We start from the raw sequence: 25,205 nt of genomic DNA on the forward strand, positions 1-25,205 counted from the left end.
GAAGCAAACTAAAGACTCACAATGACTGAAAACAATGAAGTCTTTTGGATTTCACCTCATATTTAAACATATTAATGTGATCACTATTAAGAAGTCTATAAATTGACAGAAAAAAAAATCTCCTAACTTTGGAGATCTAAAGAACACGTTCTATGACCAGCTCCTGTCTCTTCTTAAATTTAGAATCAGATTTAAGAGCAGATTTAAATTTAGAATCAGATTTAATATTGCCTTAAGGTAGGGTTTCTTGATGACAATAATAAAAATGTTTGCACAGTCAGACCTGGATAATAACTAACAAATAAATTTTTCTTCAAATTTTTCTTCACTATATCTGACCTTAGATTTTCATTCACATTGCTCCATTTAAATGGAAATCTAAGGTCACATATAATGAAAGCATAAATTGGAAACTCTGGAAAGTGCTTCATCAATCTGAGTCAGAAGAAAAAGTTCATGATTGCCACAAATCCTTCTCTGAGAGATGTACTATCTAAAATGTAGACGGAGGTTCTCATACAATGATGTTTACTAAGAGCTATTCATAGCACTAAAGTTTCAGAAGTGATTTAGATGTATAATGCTAGAATTAATTAAAATATGGCGTACCCCATGATGTTTTTATTTTCATGAAAATATTCTTAGGGTAAAATTTTAAGAGAGATAAAATGAGGGAAGTATAAGTAATATGACAAGTCCGTTCTTAAGACATAAAACAAAAAGACTAGAAATTATGTTAATATATTATTTACTATTCTTTAGAAAACAAAATCACAAGACCTTGTGGGGTGTTGGGCTTTGGGTGCACATCTAGTGGTACTAAGGACTTACTCCTGGCTCTGTACTCAGGGAGCACACCTGGAGGTTCTCAGGGACCATATATGGTACAGAGGATCAAAGCAAAGTCAGCCAAGTACAAGATGAGCACCTTAAACCCTGTACTCCACAAGTGGTTCTTTAAATGATAATGTAAGAGACTGAGGCACTTTGGTGTGGTGAAGGTGCAATAACTTTATTCATAAAAATCACGGAAGTGGGGGCTGAAGCAATAGTACAGCAGGGACAGTGTTTGCCTTGCACACAGCAAACCAGGGTTCGATTCCCAGCATCCCATATGGTCCCCCCAGCACTGCCAGGAGTAATTCCTGAGTGTAAAGCCAGCAGTAACCTGTGCATCGCCAGATGTGACCCAAAAAGCAAAAAGAAATCATGAAAGTTTACATTTTCATGTAAATCATATTATCTAGACTAAAACAAATTTTAAAAATTATTTTTGGGCTTATTTTGTACAATTGGGCTGGAGTGATAGCACAGTGGGTAGGGTGTTTGCCTTGCACGTGGCCAACCTGGGTTTGATTCCTCTACCCCTCTTGGAGAGCCCAGCAAGCTATTGAGAGTATCTTGCCCACATGGCAGAGCCTGGCAAGCCACCTGTGGCATATTTGATACGCCAAAAACAATAACAACAAGTCTCACAATGGAGACATTATTGGTGCCCACTTAAGCAAATCAATGATCAAGGGATGACAGTGACAGTGACAGTTTGTATAATTAATATTTTTCTAATTAAAAAGGAGGCTAAGATTTTATCACACTACTAGACATACATATTCATTATGTATGAGCCTACTAGATATTGTAGACCCTACTAATACAATAGCATTAATTAACCCTGATCTTGGAAAAATGGGGTTTTGTTACATATTCAAGACTCCTACTTTAAAGCAAAGCAAGAGAAATAACTTCTGTTTGTTATCAGCTACTTCTGTGTGCCACATTGTGAGTCAAGACCTTTTTCATGGTTCCATGCTATCCTCATAACTCCTGTTCAGTAATCTGTGTCTGTCTCACAGGGGAGAAAATCAGCAATGAAACACATTTTGCCCTCCACAAGGGAGGACTTGGGGCTTCACTTATTTGAGACTAGGATCTTTTGATCACTTCCAGGGTCACTGCTGTTCCTGGCCCCGACTAGTCCTCACTTCCTCTCACACAAAGTCAAAGGCCATGTCCAGAGTACCTTATAAGGGTCACACTGAAAACAACAGTACCCTCTTTCCATCAGAAATCCATTTTTCCCATGTTGTGCATGATTTATCACTTAAAGCCATTTATTGGTTCCTGGAATAACCAGAATTGCTTCCCATAGTTATTTCATGACCACAGGTTCCGTCTCTGATTGTCCAGGATATTGTTCTCTAGGGAATCAGGAATGCTAACGTCTGCATTAGAAGCCTTTCAACATGCTCTCCCCACTTTAAACCCACCCCCAACAGCCACTGCTTTTATAGGGTTTCCACAGGCCACTCTTGTCTCCAGCCCCCTCAGGACTGTGTCCAAAGAAATAGGTTCAAAATGCTTCTAAGTCCACCACTAATAAATGCCAGAATTGTTCTTGTGTTTGAGAAGTGCAGAAGGCAGAATCTTGAAAGTGCCTGAAAAAGACATCTCTGACCCCAAACAACAAACAGGCAACGACTCGCAAGGATAAGAGAGACCCTTCCCCCTCAGGTCCCTGTACTGGCAGTCCTGACCCCACCCATTAAACAATTCACATACTCTTAAGGTACTTTAAGTCTTTCTCTACACCTTGGTGCAATTTGTTCAGTAAGTCACAGCTGGTCATCAGTCACACAAGCACAAATAAGCAATATTTATGCACCTGAAGCTGAACACAGTCCTGTATCTCTTCAATCATCTGTGTGGACTTAGCCAGCAGAACTTCTAAGGAATCACCATCTGCAATTCCCACTTGCAGCAACTTCTACTTACAAGTTAAAAAGCAGGTTTGATAACTGGCAGTGTCTACTATCCTGAAAGCTCTCTACCCTGATCTCTACCACTGCCCTGTTCCAATCAAACACTTAGTCCATTACTCAGAATCTATCTTTCTACTCTAGTAGCCCACAACTGCCCCCTATACCCGATCACCACTTCTCCCTCTATTCTGGCCATCTCTCTTTTCAGTGGATAAAAGCTCAAACACTAGTCTTCACTTGTGTCTAAAGGCAAATGACCTAATCTCTCTGAACCTCAATTCCCTGATATAAAAAAATGGGAATAATAATATTCATCTCAAAATGCTGTGCGAATTTGTGTATGCAAAATACAATAACAAAAATATATAGGGCTAAAAAGGATGATAATGATCATAATAATAGTTTCATTTGTGTATCAATTAGTAGTCAGTTCCAGAAATTAAACAATTAAGACTTTTGCTCATCAAAATTATCTTCAAACATTCTTCAATGTATTGCCAATTACAGTAGTCTGAAAAAAGAAGTCACAGAAACTACATATGGTATGATACCATTTTTATAAAACTCAAACCAAGCAAAACTAAACAGTATACTGTTTTGAAAACATGTGGTAAATTACAAAAAGCAAGAGAAGGATAAACAGAGAACCTGTGGGAGCAGATATTTCTGGGAGGATCAGGTGCAGAGGATGCATAAGCAGTTCCAAGGGAAGAGGTTGATATTGTTTCTGGGAGGGGGAGAGAATCTGGGGACAAGGATGGAGGGACGCTGATACTGATGGTAAGTTTGGTGTTGGAATACTATATGCCTGAAATTCTATTTAACAGCTTTGTAAATCACAGTGCCTAAATAAATTAAATTTTTCAAAATAATTATGAAAAAAGAATTGGGTAAAGAGCTGAATTGATTCTCCAAAGAAGACATGCAGATGGTTCTCAGATACACTAAAAAATTCATTATTAATTATTATTAGAGTAATGCAAATCAAAACCACAATGAGATTTAAGGGACGGATTTCCCTAAATTACAAAAATGAAAATCTCATAAGATCAAAAATAATATTCCCAAGTATTCATATAAAAGATAAGGAAATGCTAATTCAAAGTAACATTTGTACCTTTATATTCATAGCAATATTTTTCACAATAGTCAAAAAATGAAATCAACCTAAATGTCTATCATCAGATAAATCAATAAAGAAGCATAGTTCGTTTTTCCAACGGAGTGTCAGAACTTCACCACTTATAAAGATGAAACTGTGTGTCTGGGGTCAAAAATTTGAAACTTGAGGTGTTGAAGTCTCCAACAACTATTGTGGTGCTAGTGATGTCCTCCTTAAAGTTTGTTAGGAGTTGTTTTAAATATTTAGCTGGTCTTTCATTAGGTGCGTATACACTTAAGAGTGTGATGTCTTCCTGTTGTATATATCCCTTGATGAACAGAAAATGATCATCACTGTCCCTTCTAATCTTTTTCAGCCTGAAATCTATGTTGTTAGATACCATTATGGCCACCCCAGCTTTTTTGAGGGAGTTGTTGGCTTGTAGGATTGTTTTCCATCCTTTGACTTTGAGCCTGTGTTTGCTCTGACTGTTCAGGTGTGTTTCTTGTAGGCAGCAGAAAGTTGGGTTTAGCTTCCGAATCCATTTTGCTACTCTGTGTCTCTTGATTGGTGCATTTAGCCCATTGACATTGAGAGATATTATTGTCATGGGATTATGTGCCATCTTTCTTTAGGGTTTGTTGTTCTTGTTAGAGTTTTTCTTTGTCTTACAGCAGCCCCTTTAGACCTTCTTTTAGGTTTGGTTTTGAGTCTATGAAGTTCCTGAGTTGTTGTTTATCTGAGAAATAGTGTATGGTTCCTTTGAGTTTGAGTGAGAGTTTAGCCGGATAGAGTAATCTTGGTCAGATGTTCATTTCCTTGAACTTTTTCACTATATCCCACCATTGTCTTCGGGCTTGGAGGGTTTCCTCTGATAGGTCTGCTGTAAATCTAAGGGGTGATCATTTGTATGTGATTTCCTTCTTCGACCTTGCTGCTTGCAGTATTGTGTCTCTATCCGTGGCATCCATCATTGTGACTATGATATGTCTTGGAGTTTTTTTGTTGGGGTCCCTTTTAGTTGGCACCCTTAGGGCTCTTTGGATCTGGATGCCCACATTCTCCAGTTCTGGGAATTTCTTAGCAATGATGTGTTTTACTGTGTTTTTTTCATTGGGATTAGTTCCCTGTGCTTCTGGTACTCCCATGATTCTTATGTTGTTCCTTTTGAGGTTATCCCCTAGGACTCTGATTCGCCCTAGAGCCATCTTGAGGTTTTGCCATTATTTTTTGTTGTTTATAAGCTTTGTGCCGCTCATCTTCAAGCTCACTGATTCTGTCTTCTGCTGCAGTCATTCTACTGTTGAGGGCTACTACTGAGCTTTTTATTTCATCTACCAATTCCTTTAATTGTATGACTTCTGTTCATAACTGTGAAATTTCTGCTCTCATTTCTTCCTGTATTTTCTTGGTGGTCCGTTCCAAGGCTGTGTTCATATCTGTTGGAATATTTCCCCTTTTCCAGCTGCCTTCTGGCCCAGCCTAGTCTTTGGGATGTAAATTTCAGGTGCTGTCTAGTTTATAATTGACATGTAGATTTCTTGTTGCAGCCCAGCCTGGTCTTTGGGATGTAAATCCAAGTGCTTTCAGCCCAAAGAAGGCTTTGGTTTTGGTTTTGTATCTTCTTTCCTGGGGGCCTAGATTAACGGCCTGCAGATACAAGAGAATTATGTTGCCTCAATGTTCTTCCTGTAAGATCTTTTGGTGCCTTTGGTGACGTCAATGTATTGCGCTCTTTGGAAGGGCCATGATCAATAAAAGGGGTTCGGAGAGAAGGTGAGGGGGGGAAAGTGTATAGAGGCGCAAAGTGTATAGGGGGCAGAAAGGTGTAGAGAGGTCGGGGAGAGTGTATAGAGAGAAGATTGGAATAAACTGCAAGTGAGACCAACCATCATGGCTCCGTTCCTTCCTTCGCCTGCCACATCTTCGCCATCAACCTCCCCGGGGTGGGGGAAGCGGCCGGAGGCTACCGAGCTCGGGTGGCGGTGGCGGGAGAGACAGCTGCTGCCCTAGGCCCTGTGCCTGGCTCAGTGCGGTGAGGCGTCCCTTCCCTCGCCCGCGCCTTTTCTTTTTATTTTTATACACATATCCTCCCTTAGTTTATTGATTGTTCGTTCCATTGTTGTGTTCATATCCTCCCTTAGTTTACTGGTTGTCCATTCCATGGTTGCTTTGAGTTCCTCGACCATCTTCACAATTTCTTCTCTGAATTTTTTATCTCAGAGGAGGTTTTATTTGTGGGTGCCCTCTATTGAGGTTTCAGGAATCTCTTCATTTTCTCTTTGTGGTGTGTTTTTGTGATGTTTCTTCATGTTGTTATGGAACAATAGAGGTGAAACCTCCTGATTCTATATCACTATTCCTCTTACTCCAGGAGGGGATTCTAGGTGAGCTAAATCGATAATGGTAATCTTTTCCCCCTTCTAGAATAGTTCCTTACATTACTGTGATCTTCCTAGTTTATGCAGGGCTTCTAGTCAAGGCTTGAGGCTATGATCTGTTTATGAGAGCTTTGTGTACCTTCTTGTATTCCTGACACCTTTTCTGGAATTAGGATGGGTTAATGGTTTATTGGCGTATAGCGATTGAGATGGGCAGCTTATTCTTCGAATATATAGATCATAGAGATTTGTTGACCTAAGTGTGCAGTATAGGAGAGGGGGAAAAATAACTGTGGCCACCTTAACAGCTGCTGCTCCAAAATTAAGCCACGCCCCCTTTTGAGGCCACGCCCCGACATAGACGACACTCCCCCACCAGCCAATGGACTGGACAAGAGGATTATCTGGGGAGAGGAGTGGTTGACTAGAAAGGTGGCATGTACAGAGGCAGGCGGCCCAAGGACCCGGACCCCACCCTCGCAGTTCCCCAGGCTGGGCAGAACCGGTGTGAGAGTTCTTCCTGAGGGGCGGGAAGAAAAGAGCACGATCTGGAGTCGAAGCTACCTGGTGAAGGGGAATGGTTGGTACCAAAGTTTCTTTAACCAGTCATCTGTTCTCGGGCACTCGGGTTTTTTCCAGATTCTGGCTATTGTAAACAGTGCCGCGATGTAAGTGCAGATGTCATTTCAATTATACTTTTTTGTTTCTCCAGGATATATTCCCAGAAGTGGTATTGCTGGATCAAATGGAAGCTCAATTCTAATTTTTTGAGAATCATCCATATTGTTTTTCAAAGGGGCTGGACCAGTCGGAATTTCCACTAGCAATGTAGAAGGGTCCCTTTCTCTCCACATCCTCTCTGACAGCGGTTGGTTTTGTTCTTTTGGATGTGTGTCATTCTCTGTGGTGTGAGGTGGTATCTCATGGTAGTTTTGATCTGCATCTCCCTGATGATTAGTGATGCAGAGCATTTTTTCATGTACCTTTTAGCCATTCGTATCTCTGTCTTGGAAAATTTTCTTTTCATTTCTTCAGCCCATTTTCTGATGGGGTTGGATGTTTTCTTCTTGTAGAGTTCAACCCCAAATGTATTATCATCTAATCTTTGATAAGGGAGCAAGAAATGTGAAGTAGAGCAAAGAAAGCCTCTTCAACAAATGGTGCTGCCGTCAGGAGTATTTCCTGAGTGTAAAGCCAGGAGTAACCGTTGAGCATCACCAGGTGTGACACAAGAAGCAAAAAAAAAAAAAAAAGAAATCACCAATGTTTCATCACCAATTCCACCACCAATGTCAACTTCCCTACAGTGTTCCAAGGTTCCCTCTCCTACATCCCCATCCACCTCCAGCCTGCCATTTTGACAGGAAACTTTTATATTTGGTTATTAAAGTTGGGGCTCCAAATTTTTAAAAAAATGGTGCTGGCATAACTGGACAACCACATGCAAAAGAATGGGCTTAGACCTCGACCTGACACCATGCACAAAAATCAGATCAAAATGGATTAAAGACCTCAACATCAGACCACAGTCCATAAGGTACATTGAAGACAAGGTTGGCAAAACTCTTCAGGATATTGAAGCTAAAGGTATCTTCAAGGATGACTAAGCAATCAAGTAAAAACAGAGTTAAACAAATGAGACTGCATTAAACTAAGAAGCTTCTGCACCGCAAAAGACACAGGGACCAGAATACAAAGGCAATCTACAGAATGGGAAAGGATATACACCCAATACCCATCTGATAAAAGATTGATATCAAGGGTATACAAAGTTAATAATTATTTTTAAATTTTAAAAGGCTGGAAATAAGAAGTATTGGTGATGATGTAGAAAAAGAGGAAAAAAGTAACTCTGCTACACTGTTGGTAGCAATATAGGCTGGTAAAGCTCAGCACCTGAAATTTCATATAGTGTAGACCAATAATAAGACAGTATCATACAAGGGTTAATGTGTTTACTTTGTATGTTAAGACCCCTTATTTAATTCCTGTTACTATATATAGTCCCCAAGCACTGCCAGGGGTGACTCCAGAGCACAGAGTTAAGAGTAGCCCTGAGCACCACCGGGAGTGACTCTTTTGCCTACCCTCTACCACCAACACCACAAATTAATTATTGAATGGAGTGAATAGAGCTTTTAGGAAGTTACATTAGAAAGATTTAAGACCTCTTCTTATCTGCTTTCTGTAATACCTCAGAACAGTAGGGTAAAATATTTAGAGATGACTAAGGAGATAGATTCTCTAACTCACTTATAAACAAGTGCTAAAAAATGAAAGAGAAAATATTCATACCTGAATAATATGGAACCCAGAATGGTCTGTTTCAAACAGTCAAAGTCCATGAATGTTACTGGTGATGACTCAAAATTCTCAGCTAGAATCTAAGGGAGTGTTTGTAAAAATAAATGATACTACTCCACAAGTGTGGGGGAAATACTCGAGAAATTTAGTGGGGTGTAGGTAGCTGGAGTACAACTGGGATACAACAGATCTTTCTGTGCACTTAAAGACAGTAAATTACAAAGAGGATCTGAGTGACTTTTTCTCTGATAAAGGGGTAGTAGGCAAATAAGTTTGGAAATGTCTGGCCTTAGAGAAGTGAGCAGCAATTCTTTTAAAATTTAAGATGTAGACAATACATGAAGTAAAACTCACTTCACTCATTCAGGGATCCTGAAGTAGTGTATGTTGATGAAGGTGATAATACTCTGTTTTGAGGTCCAAAATTTTGTTGTGTATAATCTTAGATTATTTGTGCATCAATTATCTTTCATTCATCAATTTTGTGATAAACCTTAGGACTTAAGATGTAGATAAGATCTGAACTAAAATTTACTTCACTTAGGCAGCCTGAGAAAGGGAATATATATGATACTGATATATCTAATAATACTATTTTGAGAGCCTAGATTTTATTATGTATTTTTCCCAGTACACAGAAACACAAAACTCAGGACAGAAAGGTCTTAGAAATTATCTAATCCAGACTCTGGTCCTAGGGAGGAGTCCTTCCTTCCAGGAAGTCACTGAGCCGTCAATGAAAAGAGCTTGCTTTCTGCAGAGACAACAGCAGCATAGCTGGACAGTTCCCCTGTGGGCAGCTTCTTGGCTTCAGTGTACTACGCACTAACGCAGTGGAGACCATGCCTCTTCTTTTGGGCTAGTTCTATGAATAGTACTTGGGCCCATTCTTTTCCTAAAGCCAGAAATCACTTTTATTATAATTTCAGTCTTGATCGTGAAATCCTTAATTTCTATAAATTACAGAGTTTGCGTATTGTTCTGTGTGCTGTCTCCACTGGCTGCACTCCAATTGGTAGGTGCAGATCTGAAAAGGAGCTCCAGAGTGGAGTGAGGCAGCCTCAAGATGATGCAACCTGCTTCAAAGAAGAGATTGGATCTCTTCCCATTCATTTCTAATGACTACAGTGATCAAAAATGGTGACAAAAATGCCATCAAGGTAACTAGTTTCTTAAATTCTGGGACCCTCTTTCATCACTCATTCGCTTGTGTTCTGCTGGTTGGTAGATCTCTACACCACTACCAAAGTCAGACTTTGTTATATTGTCCTTTATGGTCATTAGCTTTTCACAGAGGCATAACCAAATTTCCCCTAACTTTCTCAAAACGTCTTTTTCTGGTCACCATGATTCAGTCCTCTACCTTACATCAGAGACTTACATACAGAGACATTAGTTTGCTAAATAACCTATACCGTCACACCATCCTGTACTGCCTCGTCTAGCTTCTTAACCTAAGGGTCCTGACCCTGCTTCAGTGGAAGATCGAGAAAGAGGTGCTTCTACATACGTAATCTGAGTGGGCACTGTGGAGTTGATCTGATTTGCTGTTACCTAGGTGATCCAACTGATCATTCTTTGTAACAGTCAGACTGCTACACAGCTACACTGGTTCTCAAACCTTCACTTTTGTCAAACATAACCAGAAAATGAGTGGGATATATACAGTATGGATGCACAGATCAGGAGTTGCTAACATTGGGGTCCTGGGAGAGTGAGAAGCCTTTGCGAGAAGCTGCTGGAAGGAAGCTGCTAGGAAGAGCTGCAGCGGGAAAGCTGCAGGGCGCCTGGGAGCAGCCTTGGGAAAGGGCTGCTGGTCCCTGCCCCAAGCAGAGGCTGCTGCTGTCTCCTGAAAGCTATAACTCTGAAGATATCATGTGGCCAAGGGCGAGTCCTGCTCACTGTCCCCCAAGCCCGAGGAGCCAGAGCTAGCCATTTCAGCAGTTTATGGCGTGACAACCCCACATGCGGTCACAGTTATGTGAGGTTACAAAACACTTCAACAGTAAAAGGTTTCTTAATATGTAACAGCCAAAGAGTAACTCAAAATCAGGAGTGTTCCTGGCAGCACTTGCCTACGTCAGGTTTCTCTGGCAAGTTTAAGAAGACCTGCTGTAGAGTACAACACCTCCTTTTGTTTTTCATTGTGTGGCCCCCTTCTTTCCCAATTACTTACACAGAAGAATGGCTATCTGGGCCACTAAACTCTGCAATTTCCCTCCTCAAATAAACTTCTGTCCCAGGTTAGTTTGTTTTCAGTAGTCACTAGATGTGAACTTGTGTCCAACAGAATTAGGAAATGATGGATGGGCATGATTAGTTGTTAAACTCTGCAGCCTTCTGGGTATTCATTCTTGGTGAATACAGACCCCTTGGGAGGGAGGCAGCTGGCATCCTAGACAATTGTTTCCATAAGTGTGACAACTGGATTCTAAACTCCCATTCACCAGAACCTGTAAAGAACCCCCCTGTTCTCAGGGCCCAGGCTATCACCCTTGGAGAGGCTGAGTCGGGGTCCATAAGGACTCCTTCAATGATGAGGAATGCTTCTCCTTTTACATGACCTTCCACCCCCTATTGGAGTTCACTCCATTTTACTCAGAAGAAATCTTTTCCTTCTAGTTGCTTCCAATCTGTTTGGCCCCATCTTTGCTCAATAATAAGGCAGAATGAAGGTAACATTTTTTAACTCTTTCACATTCTTTCTATTCCAAAGAAATAATGATAAAGCAGAGCTGCCCAGGTGCGATAAAGATATTAAAAACAGAAAAGAAAAATGAACACTTTAAATCTCCGGAAATCCCAGTTTCTTCTAGATTTAAAAGAATTAAGGGTTTATCATGGATCCTCTTATAAATTGCTTTAGGAAATGTCTGGTTTTATGCCTGTTAGTAGTATACTTGAGATCAGTACTTTTAAAACTGTTTCTAAAAGGAGGTGCTTTTAAAAGTGCTTTTAAAAGTCCTTTTAAAAGGAGGCATCTCCCTTTTTAAAAGATAACAGTTTAGCCCTTTGATGGCTAAACTGCTAAATTAACTAGATTAACTATAGGTTTTTTTCTACATACCCTAACCCCTGAGGACATATGGGAAGAGTTGTTCAGTACAAAGACGTTAAGAAAAAAATATAATCCCCATTGAGAAGTCTCATGTATTCAAAGTTTACAAGTTTTTCTTTAGCTATAACCCAAATCCCTTCCATAGGATATTAAAATATGTTTTATTTCCCCTCTCCCCAGAGAATAGTAAAAAGAAGAAACAGACACTAAAGTTTATTTGTTCACATCCTTCTGCTTGGAATTCTTCAGGGTTCAGCAATCTATTCAACAGCCTTACAAGCATCTAATGACTGCTCTCAAGTCCCCTTTGCCTCCTGCCCATCATGACCTACCCCCTATATCTATTTCCTCTGCCTCTCTGAAATACAGTTCTTGCCTCACTTGACACCTGCTTCAAGAACTTAATCAGCAAGCACAGCAATGACCCAAGGTCTCTTAGCACTGGCAAAGGTGAAGAGTTAGCCTCTCTCTAGGATTCATTAATTCTTCTACAAAGTGCAGATATAGAAGACAAAGTCCCTTCAGGCACCAAGGCACCACTGCTTATTTGAGATGATGCACATGACAGGTACCTCCTTCACTAAGAGACAGAGAACAGTCTTCAGTGGTCAAAAGCAAGGACGTAGAGAGTGCTGGGTCAGGGGTCTAAAGGGTAGCTTTGCCATTAACACTTCTCCACAGGGACAGCCACACATGTGTACCCCTTACCACCACACCCCTGCCTTACACATAAAATGTTCATCCCATACCAACCCCATAACATCACACCCCCTGCCTTACACATACAAATGTTCGTCCCATACCAACCACTTCCTAAGCAGAATTCAGCATGTATTTGTCTAGATTTCTTCCCAGTGTTCCACTGGATCTCATGATCATCTACCTTGGCAAAGGTAATTTCCCTCCTTGGAATAACAGACTAATCCTTCATAAGTCTCCCTTCAACCACCTCATGGCAGACCCACCTCAAGACATTCAGAAATCAGTGGTTCTTCACATTTCAATAAGCTATCAATCCTTTCCCCGAAAGAAACTTTAATTTTTTTTCCTTAATCACCCATCCATGAAATTTTAATATAGTATCTTAATACTATACATACTATATATCTGTTTATATACTGTATGTAAGTATATGTATTATATATAGACATATGTGCTTAAAACATAAAAGAGGGGCCGGAGCGATAGCACAGTGGATGGGCGTTTGCCTTCCACGCGGCCGACCCAGGTTCGATCCCCGGCATCCCATATGGTCCCCCAAGCACCGCCAGGAGTAATTCCTGAGTGCAAAGCTAGGAGTAATCCCTGAGCATCGCTGGGTGTGACCCAAAAAGCAAAATAAATAAATAAATAAATAAAAGAATATCATTTTTCTTACTCCCAAAATTCTTCATTTCTCATGGAGGAAATATTACTACTCTCTATTGAATGTTCAAAATCTAGATTGATAGTTTTCAATGGCAAACTCATGGTAAAACAACAAAAACAAAAACGAAAACAAAATCTGAAAGCCATTTGATAGAGTCTAACTGAATGATAAAAGTATAGTTATTCCCTCAAACTGCAAAAGCCAGAGGATTTAAAGACAATCCATTGCATACATCCTAGTAGGATCAGTTGGAGCTCCTGATTCCCCCAGGTAATTTCTTGTCACAGGCCCTGTCCTGGTCCTCCTAGCCTGGAACTTTCACCTCTTCCTCCAGTTTTCACTTCCAGCTTCCATTCATGCTTATGAACCCCAGCGGGAACAATGGGGTGATAGAAATAAGGAAAACACTGGGGGATGACGATCCAGAAATCATTTCAAACCACCCCAAAAAAGGCAGAAACAATCTGAGCCCCTGAGAGCATATGCAGGGGTGAAGGCTCATTTCAGCTCACCTCCTATAGCCCAGCTCCCCTCCTCCCCTTCCCTGCAGGATATGCCCCTTCACCTTACCTTGGCACGCTGGCCAAATAGGTCACAAGTTTCCGTAGGTCTTCCTGTCGTATTCTGTCATGATTGCTTCGGGCAGGGAAGGTCAGGATGGGTCCACCTCGCTTATCACGGCCCCCTGGATGGAGGAAATGCAGGAAGTTTAAGAAAACCAGCTAGAAAGTTTGCCACAGAAGAAAAATAATTCCATCTGAATGTGGGTTAAAACAGGCAGAGAGAAGGGTGGGGTTTGGCTGTGGGTAACTGTGTGACCTTGGGTAGCAAGTCTTTTGGCCTCTCTGATGCCTTAGCTGAAAATGCTGATAAAAATAATGATGACCACAACAACCATTACAGGTTTGCTGCAAAGACTTATGGAGATAGTGCTTGAGGAAGCGTTCTTGAAAAGTAAAGCTCTCTGTAAATTTGAAAGTGGTGATAACTGTTCTGACTGAGAAAACAAACCATCGACAATACAGTCTTTGGAAATTTAACTTCTAAGTCACTCCTGTTTGCTGTTCTCTGAAGTGAGAGGGCTCAGGATGCATCCATCCATCTAGGACAGCACTGATGGGAGGTTTCTAAACTCGAAGAAAAGCTATTAAGTATTTTCTACACAGCCAAGGATCCACCCATGCCTGCCTGCCTGAGGTGCCACCTGTCACTCCTGCTGGAAAAACATATGAATCCTTTTGTAAATAAGGATACTCAAGGTCTTAATCACTGCAAATGCATATGTACACATAGTGATTACAAATGCTTTTTAAATATCACACACAAATACACATAAAGCTGGAAGGGGACAAGAGTGATAGCTCAATAGGTTGAAACACCTGTTTTACTCCAGGAAGTCCAGGTTTGGTTCCTGCTGGCAATACGTAGACCACCACAAGGAGCACCACCAGGAGGGACTTCCTGTGCAATGAGCCAGGAGTATATGGGAATGATACCTTCCCTCTACTCCCCCCCCCAAAAAAAAACCCTTAAAGGATTATACCTAAACAATGAGTAATGTTATTAGAAATCTGGGATTTCTTTTTTTTTTTTTTACATGATTCCCTTTTCTATTCTCTACTTTACAAACATTATACTCAACACTTATTCCCTGCCTTAAATATTTAGTCAGTACTAGGTGCCATGGTTCAGAAGAAAGATCAAGTTTCTTAGAGATATCTGAATACAAAACTAACATATAATGCCACACCCTCACAGCACTGGCTGGTACCCAAAGAACACCTGTATCATGATCAGAGATTCCACATCCTGAATCTCAGGCATCCTCCAGAGTGAAGACCTCAGGGGAACCTAATACAAAAGAGAAGAGAGGTTGGCATGGCCCTTCCTCAGTACTGGCAGGGTTCAAGCCCAGCCCTCTAAAGAAGCACTTCTCAGGAAAGGCGGAGCCAGCCAGAGCTCCATCCAAGTATGAGCACCCAATGCTTCCTCTGATTGCAGGCACCAGACACACTCAGACTAACAGGAGGCTTGACAAACAAAATTCACTCAACTCCAAAATAAACTTGAGCAGAAAATAAAAATGCCACACAAGGAAAAGAATCAAACAAAATCAAGGTGATTGAGGTATTTGGCTCTAATGAGAAACTGTCTCAGAATCATCATGGCTTCCAGTCCTATCGCAGGTGTTTAGTTTTCTACACGAATCACAGCCCCACACTCTTCCATCCAGTTTCCCATCCCACAGGTCCAAGTTCTCGGCACCAGTAACACCCCACCTCATCAACCTTGAAAGTGGTCCACTTTCTTCAACTGCCTTCCAAATGAGAAAAAGAACTGGAAGATAAAATGGAATGTTTCCCTGTAGGCTGGGAGATTCTCCCACATTCCCAACCTTCTCCTCTAGCCTTGATTTTATCTAAGGGAATGTTTTAAACCACAGCTCTTGTCTTTCTTCCTGACCTCCCACAGAGTAAGTCATGCTGGTCTGCAGCCAAGAATACCTAGGTATTGTGGTATACTGTTAGCACTATACTTCCCAAGCCAGAGCCAGCTTGTCTCGGGAGACAGAAGTTTCATACTCCTCCTGTTCAGGAGGTTGCAAGAGTTGGGTTAGGAGGAGTAAGAGGAGAAACCCTGGAGTGTACAGTTTTCCACCCACAGGAAGTACAGATGAGGAGTGGGAAAAGTTGGCAGGTATTTTTCAGAAAGATCTCTTTGTTGGATTGTAGGAAGAATAGGAACAAACACAGAGGAATAGTATTGGGATGCTGGCGAGAGTATGAACCAAGGATGGAGTGAAGTCTCTGAGCAGGTACAGGAGAGGGGTCCTGCCATTTTATCTGAAATATACAAAGATAACTCAAAGGGAAGAAACAGACAAATCATGGAGAGAAAGGCGTTCAGTCTGCCTGGGAGACACTGCTCTTTTGGTAAAATAGGATATGAGATCACCCACCATTGGTCAGGGGAGTCTCGCAGCTCTTGGGGAGAGGCCATCCATTGCTGAAGAACTCCCCTGGAAAATGAATAGAAGGGCTGGATATGACCCGGGCTTGAGGTGTCAAGAGTCTGGAGCATAATGAGTGATATCAAGAGGTCTGGTCCACTCTAGGTTCTAATTTTAATGAAGGCAGAAGAGATCTGATGCATGGAATTAATTGGTAAGATCCAGAGAAGGTCTAAAATATTCTGCTGAATTGAGTGTCAAAGAAGAAAATACACCTTGTTCTTGTCTTCTGCTCTTTGTTCTCTCCTTAGAGGTAGGGGAACACCAGAAGTGGTCAAAAATAAAAGACTAAAGCCCAGACAGGCATAGCCAGGGTCAAAGTGTGGATGTACAATGCAAGAGTAGGAAGGTTCAAGACTACAGTCAAGGATTCTAGGCAGACAGGAAACTGTAGGGTGAAGCTGAAACACAGAATAGATAAGAACAGACAGAGATGATGAAGGAGGAGGCCTGAAAAAGCCCAGAGGCACTATGGAAGTGGATCCCAGAGAACAGAGTGGGAGGAGGTAGAGGCAGTTAAGTGTTGCAAATGAGATGGTGACAGGATCTTCAAAAGCACTATTCCCTGGCTTATCAAATAGTGGAGGGAGTCCTACTCATGTAAAGCTTTGGTGCTAGGAACAGGAATGTTCAGGGGATGTTTTGATATGCCACAAAAGGCAATGACCCTCTTCTATTGAAGCAGGACAGAACAGAGTTAAGGAGAAATCAAGGCCAAGAACAGGGAAAGTTAAGCCTTCCCTGATAGAGGTGAAGAAAGAATGGGCTCTCATATTTCATGGGGAGTCAGGTACAGAAATAATAATTTAGGAAGTAGGGAAAAGATGTGTGAGAGACAAGAAAAAAATATATGCAGAATATCATAATAAGACTTTGGTCCATAATACAACACTTCTGCAAGATGTTAAAAAGCAAACAATTTTTTATTGTTTTTGTTAGTTTGGTTTTGGTTTTGACCTACACCTGGTAATGCTCAGGGACTCCTCCAGTTCGTGTTTGGATATCAGTTTCCAGTGGTTTTCAGAGGACTATGCTTGTTTCGGTTCTAGAGATGTAACCGAGCCCTCCTGCAAGCAAAGCATGCACATGTGTGCTTTGAGTCATCTTCTTACTTAACACACAGGGTTTATTTTTAAGAGAAAGAACTTGTTCTGTAGTTTGGGAGATGTTTTCATGTACCTAACAGACATGTATTTTAAGACTAGAGCAAATTTCTATTGCACATTTCTAAGAAAAGATTCTAACATGCAGCATTTCTTAATCTTATTTAAAAATAGAAACCCCTTTTCTTTTCAGGGATCATTTCACAGGACTGCCGTTCTGTTGAACACACTTTAGAGACATAGGTCCTGGATACAAAGACTGTCTGCTACAGTGGCAAAGAATTTCCCCGAGATCAGTGCTGTCAATGGAGGCATCATCTGGAGGTGGCCAAAATGAGGGTATGAGGGCACAAGGAGAATCGAGGGAAAAGAGGGATCCATACCAAGAAGGTGGCCTAAGGGACAGTTTGGACAGTGATTGGGTAAGCCAGAAAAAGGGCCCGGGGTGACCCCCAGACTGGACTAGAGTAGGATGGGGCGGGGCTAGAATAATGAGACCCCTTGAGGCACAATCACAGATTCCATCTCAGATATGCTCACGCCCACATGCAAAGGCTGTTGAGCTGCACTGGATTGTCTGTTCCCAAGGCAGCATGGCTTTCCCCTACCCTGGACACGGGCAGGGGAGAGTGGGCACAACCAGTGGTATGCTGCTCTGCTTACCACCCTCCTGTGGTGCCTTTTTCCTCAGGAAGAAATGCAATGGCTCTACCGCATTACTTAATTCTGGTTTTCTCTATTTCATGTTATTCTTATACTTTGTCTGTTAAAAGGTTGGCTGTAAAAGGATTTTGAGGGGGGTTGTTTTTTTGTTTTAGACTCAACATATTATCTCCCAGGTGGGCTCAGTACCCTTTCTAGGTACAGTCGGACAATGTTCCCGAAACCCCAAAGCTCATGGCACCATCTGCAAATAAATAAGACAGTCCAGGTGCTCAACCCACACTGGAGAGGGAGTGAGTGACACCTACCAGCCCCCAGGGTCTTGTTCTGGGGAACAGCAACTGCCTCCTTCCTGACAAACTGCCTTCCTGGCATGCTATCTTCGTGTGCTCTGTCACCTCCCTAGAGTTGAAACGTGTTTTCTAGTGCTCACAGGGACCTTCCCTGGGTCTCTAACTGAATTAATATTTTTTAAAATATCAAGCAAAAGCCCCCTGCCAGGGTACACAGTGCCTGCACTCATTCCCAGAACTAGCATGGGACAGAATGGTGCTCAGATCCCAGTGTCTGCACTCACAGAGCCCAAACTGGCATGCAATAGAATTGTGCTAAAACCAGGAAGACCTCAAGGAGGAGGGAAGGTGGGGAAAACCTTGGGAAGGAAAGAAGTTCAAACTGGCCCACAGTGTGAGGAAGGACCCGTGGGAAGAATGTGAGTAGGACACACAGGAGACGGGAAGGCCATCAGATGAACTGAGGTGCAGGGCAACAAAAGAGGGGCAAGCAAAGATGTGCCTGGGCTCCTTTGGAGGCAGACAGGGGAATCCTTTGAGCCCAGCCCTGAGAGACCTGATTAGGGGCAGCAACACAGTCAAAAGCCCTTTGCTGCATACAGTGGCCTCCAGGGCTTTCCTACGAGAGCTTCTCGCGCGCCCAACAAGCGCTTAGTTTCAGGTTACAAAGGAGTTGAAAATATTCTCGCTTATGCCTCTACCCACTGAAATTGCTGCCTGTGCTTCTGTGTCTTTACTAATAGGGACTCGCTGCCCAACTGCCTAACAGGACCCATGTTAGGGAGAGACAAAAATAAAGTCTCCTCTAGCATCTCTGGCAGTAACACATCCATCCTGGCATCATTTTTCAGGACTGATTTGGACTCCTTGGATGCCATAATTGTGAGAGAATAAGTTTCTATTGTTGTAAGGCTGTGATAATTTATAACAGTAGCAACAGCATTAATTATGCTATCTGAGCAAATGAACATGGCTATATCCCAATAAAACTTTATTTACAAAACCAGATGGGTGGTCCAGAGGCTATAGTTTACTAAGCCCAGAGTTAGACAGGAAAGAATACTGGTGTCAAAGAAAGGGCAGGAATAAATGGATGTCACTATTCAGAAAGTAAATAAATTGCCATAAATACCAAGTTCCCATTATCAGGAAGGAGAATAGAAGGTGAAGACAGAAATTTCTGCATCTCCCATCCATAATCCACCAGAAAAGAACCCCAATGCAGCCTCTGGCACTTTACGAAGTAGACAGACTCCCCAGCTGAACCATCTTGCACAGACACTGGTGACTCCTGCGGGGCCTACAGCACCTGAGAGCGAGGAGTGGGCTGAGGTGGAGAGCAGGCGATCCAAAGGGGTCAGAGCACCCACCTATGGTTTGGGTACCCACTTGTGGTTGCAAACGTCCTCTAGATTCTAGAGTTTAAACACACAGCTGTGACCAGCACCCTCCCTTCTCCTTCGCCTGGCTCTGGAGAAAGGCAGCAGCTGCTCCCTCCATCACTCCCACCCTCTGCTTCTTTTGTGCGAACACAAAGTGAGAGCCTGCACATATGTGCAGGCTCACTTCTCCAGACCCATCGCAGAAAAAAGTTCCTTAACACTCACCAGACACGAAGGCCACTTTTTCCTTTAAGATGGGAAGGACATCAGAAGCTTTCAAACCATCATTCCGAAAAGATCCTATAGAACAAGAAAAGACAAGAAATTAAGGTGAAAAAAGGCCCAAAGACCAAGACCCCGGGACCCACTCCGAGTCTCTAAAGCCTGCTGTGGGCCACTAAATCCTGCCTTGTTCCATTTCTACAGCCAGAACGATGGAAGACGGTAGGTCCAGAAAGGGCATTTCTACATGACACTTGGCTGCAGGTGATGACAAAGGGTATAGGCTAGGCCCCCTAGTCCTGCTTCTGGAGAGAACAGTATGAGAACAATACACCACATGGGATGGAACCCCAAACTACAGCCTTTGGCTGTGAATGTGAAGATGGAGGATTTTATAAAAACCACATTTGGGAGACTGGGAATGTGGCACAAATGGGAGAGTCCAGGGCTTGCATGTGGCAAGAGCAAGGGCTCAGTTCCTGATGCGCATGGCTCCACAGGCTCTACCAAGCATCAGGCCTACACCCCTAACTACTGTCTTGACTAGACCCCACATAAAAGAAAAACGAAGCAAAAACCACCTTTGTGCCTCAAATGCCCACCCATGTCTGGTACAAACACTGTTGTAAAGGTCGTTATCAAAATGGACCATAATGTTCTAAATACGTGCTTTTTGTCTTTCTTATATGATCATTTTACAACTGCAAAAATCAGAAGCTGGAATTGAAAGTGAACACAACAGCTTTCAGTCATCTGCCTCCTACCCTCAGCACATGACGGCCAAGGTAGCTGGGCAGCCACGCCTGGGAAGGAAACGTGCTCCCTTCAGCAGAGATTTTTCTGCCTCCATCTCACTTCCCAGCAGGACCAGCTTTTGTGAGGTCTGGATGAGTTCCTCCGAGGGAACCAGAGCTCTCACAGAGTGAGAAATAATGATGTTCTCAAATGAACAGTGGTACCAGGAGGCAAAGGACAACCCAACCTGGCAGGAACCATGAGAAGAAAAGACCCAGCTCCCACACATGCACACAGTCCCCGAGCAGCCCACTGTGCCCCGTCATTGAAGCAGAGCACCTCCTGGGGACCTCGGGTAGAACAACCCACTCGCAGCCCTGGGCGATACCTAACACCTCTGTGAGCCTCACCACTGTGGACAGGGCACAGAGACCAGGAGAGACGCACTGTGTGCCGGCACCATGCAGCAGTAGCAAAGGGTGCCTCCCCAAGGGCCTTTCTCTATGCCACTTACTCCCTGTGGTCTAGAAATGACAGTTTAGAAGGATAAGCATGCTGGGAGGGACAGTTTCACCCACTCAACCCTGTTTTAATCCTAAAACATGTACTGTTCCAAGAGACTCCCTGAGAATTCTGACAACAAACTAGAATCAAGATCACTACAGAAGGGATGCACTCAACTCAAGAGGAAAGATTTGTTCCCAAAATGCCGGTTTCTCCCATCAGAGATCATACTCCTAATCATAAAGTTACGATACTTTCTGGAGCTTTATATTTCTAGTTTTACATTTACCACTACGTGAAGAGAGTAAGATTTTCTTTTTTATTCAACAGTTGTGTTTGGTTACAAAACTGGCCCCAAAAATAGTACCTGATGCTAAAGTAATTAGTGGCAAGACTCACTTCTGAAGACCATGAGTAATAGAAAAATAGATTTATCTCTATGCTATAATATAGCATAGAAATAAATCTCTAATCATAAGCATGATGAAGTCATGAAATTTGCATATAAGTAGATCAACATGGACAGTATTATGCTAAATGACATGAGTCAGAAAGAGATGGACGGCATAGAAAGATTATACTCATCTGTGAAATATAAAGTAAAAGAATGGGAGACTATCACCCAAGAATAGTACAGATAAGTACCAGGAGGTTTGCTCCATGGCGTGGAAGCTGGTCTTTTTTTTTAATTTCTTTATTTTTTTTTATTAATGAGTCACCGTGAGGTGCAGTTACAGAGTTTCCTGCCTGTGTTACAGTCATACAATACTCGAGTACCCATCCCTCAACCAGTGCCCATTCTCTTCCATCAATGGCCCCAAGGTCCCTCCCTACACCCCCATGCTATCCGCCCCCCGTCCCCCCACCCCCGTGACAGGGAATTCCTTAGTGTTCTCTCTCTCCTTTTGCGTGTTATGGTTTGAATGGAGATACTGGGTAGCTATCCCGTTCAATCTATAGGCTGCTTTCAACCCGCCTCTCCTATCCTGAGTGGATCCTCCACTGCACTTTGGTTGATGTTCCCTTCTCTGTCTATGCTGCCCTCTCCCCCAGCATGTGAGGTCAGCTTCCAAGCCGTGGAGCAGGACTCCTGGTATTTATTGCTACTATTCTATTTTATATCCCGCAAATGAATGCGAGTTTTCTGTGTCTGTCTCTTTCTTTCTGACTCATTTCACTTAGCATGATACTTTCCATGTTGATTCACTTATATGCAAAGTTCATCACTTCATCCTTTCTGACAGCTGTATTCCATTGTGTAGATGTACCAAAGTTTCTTTAACCAGTCATCTGTTCCCGGGCATTCGGGTTTTTTCCAGATTCTGGCTATTGTAAACAGTGCTGCGATGAACATACAGGTGCAGATGTCATTTTGACTATACTTTTTTGCCTCTCTGGGATATATTCCCAAAAGTGGTATTGCTGGGCCAAATGGGAGCTTGATTTCTAATTTTTTGAGAAGCAACCATATTGTTTTCCAAAAGGGCTGAACCAGCCAGCATTCCCACCAGCAGTATAGGAGGGTTCCTTTCTCCCCACATTCATGCCAAAAGTCGTTGCTTTTGTTCTTTTGGATGTGAGCCAGTCTCTGTAGTGTGAGGTGGTATCTCATAGTTGTTTTGATCTGCATCTACCTGATGATTAGTGATGAAGAGCATTTTTTCATGTGCCTTTTAGCCATTCTAATTTCTTCCTTGAGAAAGTTTCTGTTCATTTCTGCACTCCATTTTTTATGGGGTTGGATGTTCTCTATTTGTAGAGGTCAACCAGTGACTTGTATACCCTTGATATCAACCCCTTATCGGATGGGTATTGGGTGAATATCCTTTCCCATTCTGTAGATTGCCTTTATATTATGGTCACTGTATCTTTTGCAGTGCAGAAGCGTGCTCATGGATAGGAAGACTTAACATTGTCAAAATGGCAATATTCCCCAAAGCACTATACAGATTCAACACGATCCCTATAAGGATACCCATGAAATTCTTCAAAGAAATTGATCAAACACTCCTGAAATTCATATGGAACAATAAGCGCCCATGAATAGCTAAAGCAATTCTTGGGAAAAAGACAATGGAGGCATCACCCTCCCCAACCTCAAACTCTACTACAAAGCGGTAACAATTAAAACAGCATGGTACTGGAACAAAGGCAGAGCCACCTATCAATGGAACAGGGTAGAATATCCCTACACACAACCCCAAATATATGATGATCATCTGATCTTTGATAAGGGAGCAAGAAATGTGAAGTGGAACAAGGAAAGCCTCTTCGACAAAAGATGCTGGCATAACTGAACAACCACATGCAAAAAAATGGGCTTAGACCTCGACCTAACACCATGCACAAAAGTCAGATCAAAATGGATTAAATACCTCAACATCAGACCACGATCCGTAAGGTACATTGAAGACAAGGTCGGAAATACCCTCTACGATATTGAAGCCAAAGGTATCTTCAAAGATGATACGGAACTAAGCAATCAAGTAGGAACAGAAATAAATGAATGAGACTATATTGAACTAGAAAACTGGCCTTAAATGCTAGGGGGAAAGGCAGCTCAGATAGAGAAGGGAACACCATGTAAGGGTGTTTGGAGGACCCACTGGGGATGGGAGATGTGTACTGAAAGTAGACTATAGACCAAGCATGATGGCCACTCAATACCTCTATTGCAAACCACAACACTGAAAAGGAGAGAGAGAACAAAAGAGGATACCCTACCACAGAGGCGTGGTGGGGTCGGGGGGAAGGGGTGGAGGTGGGGGGCAGGATACTGAGATTATTGGTGGTTGAGAATGGGCACTGGTGGAGGGATGGATACCCGATCATTGTATGGCTGAAACTAAGCATGAAAGTTTGTAAGTCTGTAACTGTACATCACAGTGATTCACTAATAAAAAAATTCTTTTTTAATTTTTGAAAAAGTTATACTTCAGCCCTACATTTGTTCATTCTATTTACAAATACAAAATCAGCAAGTGTGACTTAATGAGAATTCACATAGCTCTCTTCTCTCCTAAACTCCTGTCTTATTTTTTCTCCACACCATTTTTCCTCTCCTTACATATCCAAGTATATAAGAGGGCTGTTATTCCTGCTCCTTCCCAAGTCTTAACAAAGAACTTGGAATTTGATCAAACAATAGCTTTAAGTTCTCTCTTCTAGCTCCACCTTGCTCCTCTTTACAGAAAGAGAAAGAAAGCCCAAATCTCACGCTTTATACACCACTTGTCTTGCTCTACCTTTTCTTTCTCTCCTCCAGACACCAGATTCTGAGAGAAGTGGAGAAACTTTGGCCTGCAGCTTCCAATCCAGGCTCCAGAAAAATATATTTGGGTTATCTGGTCTATGATTCCCACAGCTTATTCTTTCCAGTTCAGAATCTTCCCCTGCCCCAATTATATCAGGATATATTACCTATCAAAGGAAAGCCCAGAGCATCCAGATTCACTAAATCCTTAACTGGGAGATAATTATTTTCAACAATAAGGTGTTTCACACTACTGAAGGATTTTTCTCCAGGGTCTCTTTAAATAAGAGTAGGCTTCATGGTATAAATTATTCTTTCATTTGCCAGAACTGAGTTACAAGTAACTTCTCAACAATATATGCATTACGTAAATCCAAATAAAGTTAACTAACTACTTGCAACTCTGGATTTCGGTGATCTTGCATAGGAAACGTCTATCCTCTGACTGAGAATCCCATGTATCATCTCCCCAGGGCCGTTGTGGAGCTAGCAGATGGGATTTTTAATAAAGGAGTTCACTGAGGCTAACTCAAACAGAACCAATAACTCATTATTGAAACAATAACCTGTTTTCACTATCAGGTACATGTCTTGGCAGATTCATAGTAATCTTCAATGAATATTTGATTACTGTATCACTGTCACTGTATCACTGTCATCCCGTTGCTTATTGATTTGCTCAAGCGGGCGCCAGTAACATCTCCATTGTGTGACTTATTGTTATTGATTCTAGCATATTGAATACACCACGGGTAGATTGCCAGGCTCTACCGTGCAGGCGAGATATTCTTGGTAGCTTGCCGGGCTCTCCGAGAGGGGCATAGGAATCGAACCCATGTCGGCCACAGGCAAGGCAAATGCCCTGCTGCTATGCTATCGCTCCAGCCCATGAATATTTGATGAAAGAAAAAAATGAACAGATGAAATATTTTTAATTGGGTCATGGTGAGATACACAGTTACGTTATTCATGTTTCAGTCATACAATGTTCCATTACCATGGATGTACACTTCACCAGTGATACTTCCCACCACCAATGTCCCCAGTTTCCCTCCTGCCACCAACCC

At 42.2% G+C, this 25,205-nt stretch overlaps 1 protein-coding gene across 25 annotated transcripts in view; it reads right to left on the reverse strand.

Annotated features, from left to right (window-relative positions):
* Positions 1–25,205, reverse strand: part of KALRN (kalirin RhoGEF kinase) — an 809,955-nt gene that overhangs the window by 524,971 nt on the left and 259,779 nt on the right. For all 25 annotated transcript variants that reach the window (XM_055128078.1, XM_055128085.1, XM_055128081.1 and 22 more), the window contains exons 2-3: positions 19,650–19,724; positions 13,544–13,658 (exon numbers count right to left, since the gene is read on the reverse strand). In XM_055128078.1, the coding sequence (XP_054984053.1) occupies positions 13,544–13,658; positions 19,650–19,724 (190 nt within the window). The remainder of the gene's footprint in view (positions 1–13,543; positions 13,659–19,649; positions 19,725–25,205) is intronic.

The sequence above is a fragment of the Sorex araneus genome, chromosome 2, assembly GCF_027595985.1.
Source record: "Sorex araneus isolate mSorAra2 chromosome 2, mSorAra2.pri, whole genome shotgun sequence".
Classification (NCBI taxonomy): Eukaryota; Metazoa; Chordata; class Mammalia; order Eulipotyphla; family Soricidae; genus Sorex; species Sorex araneus.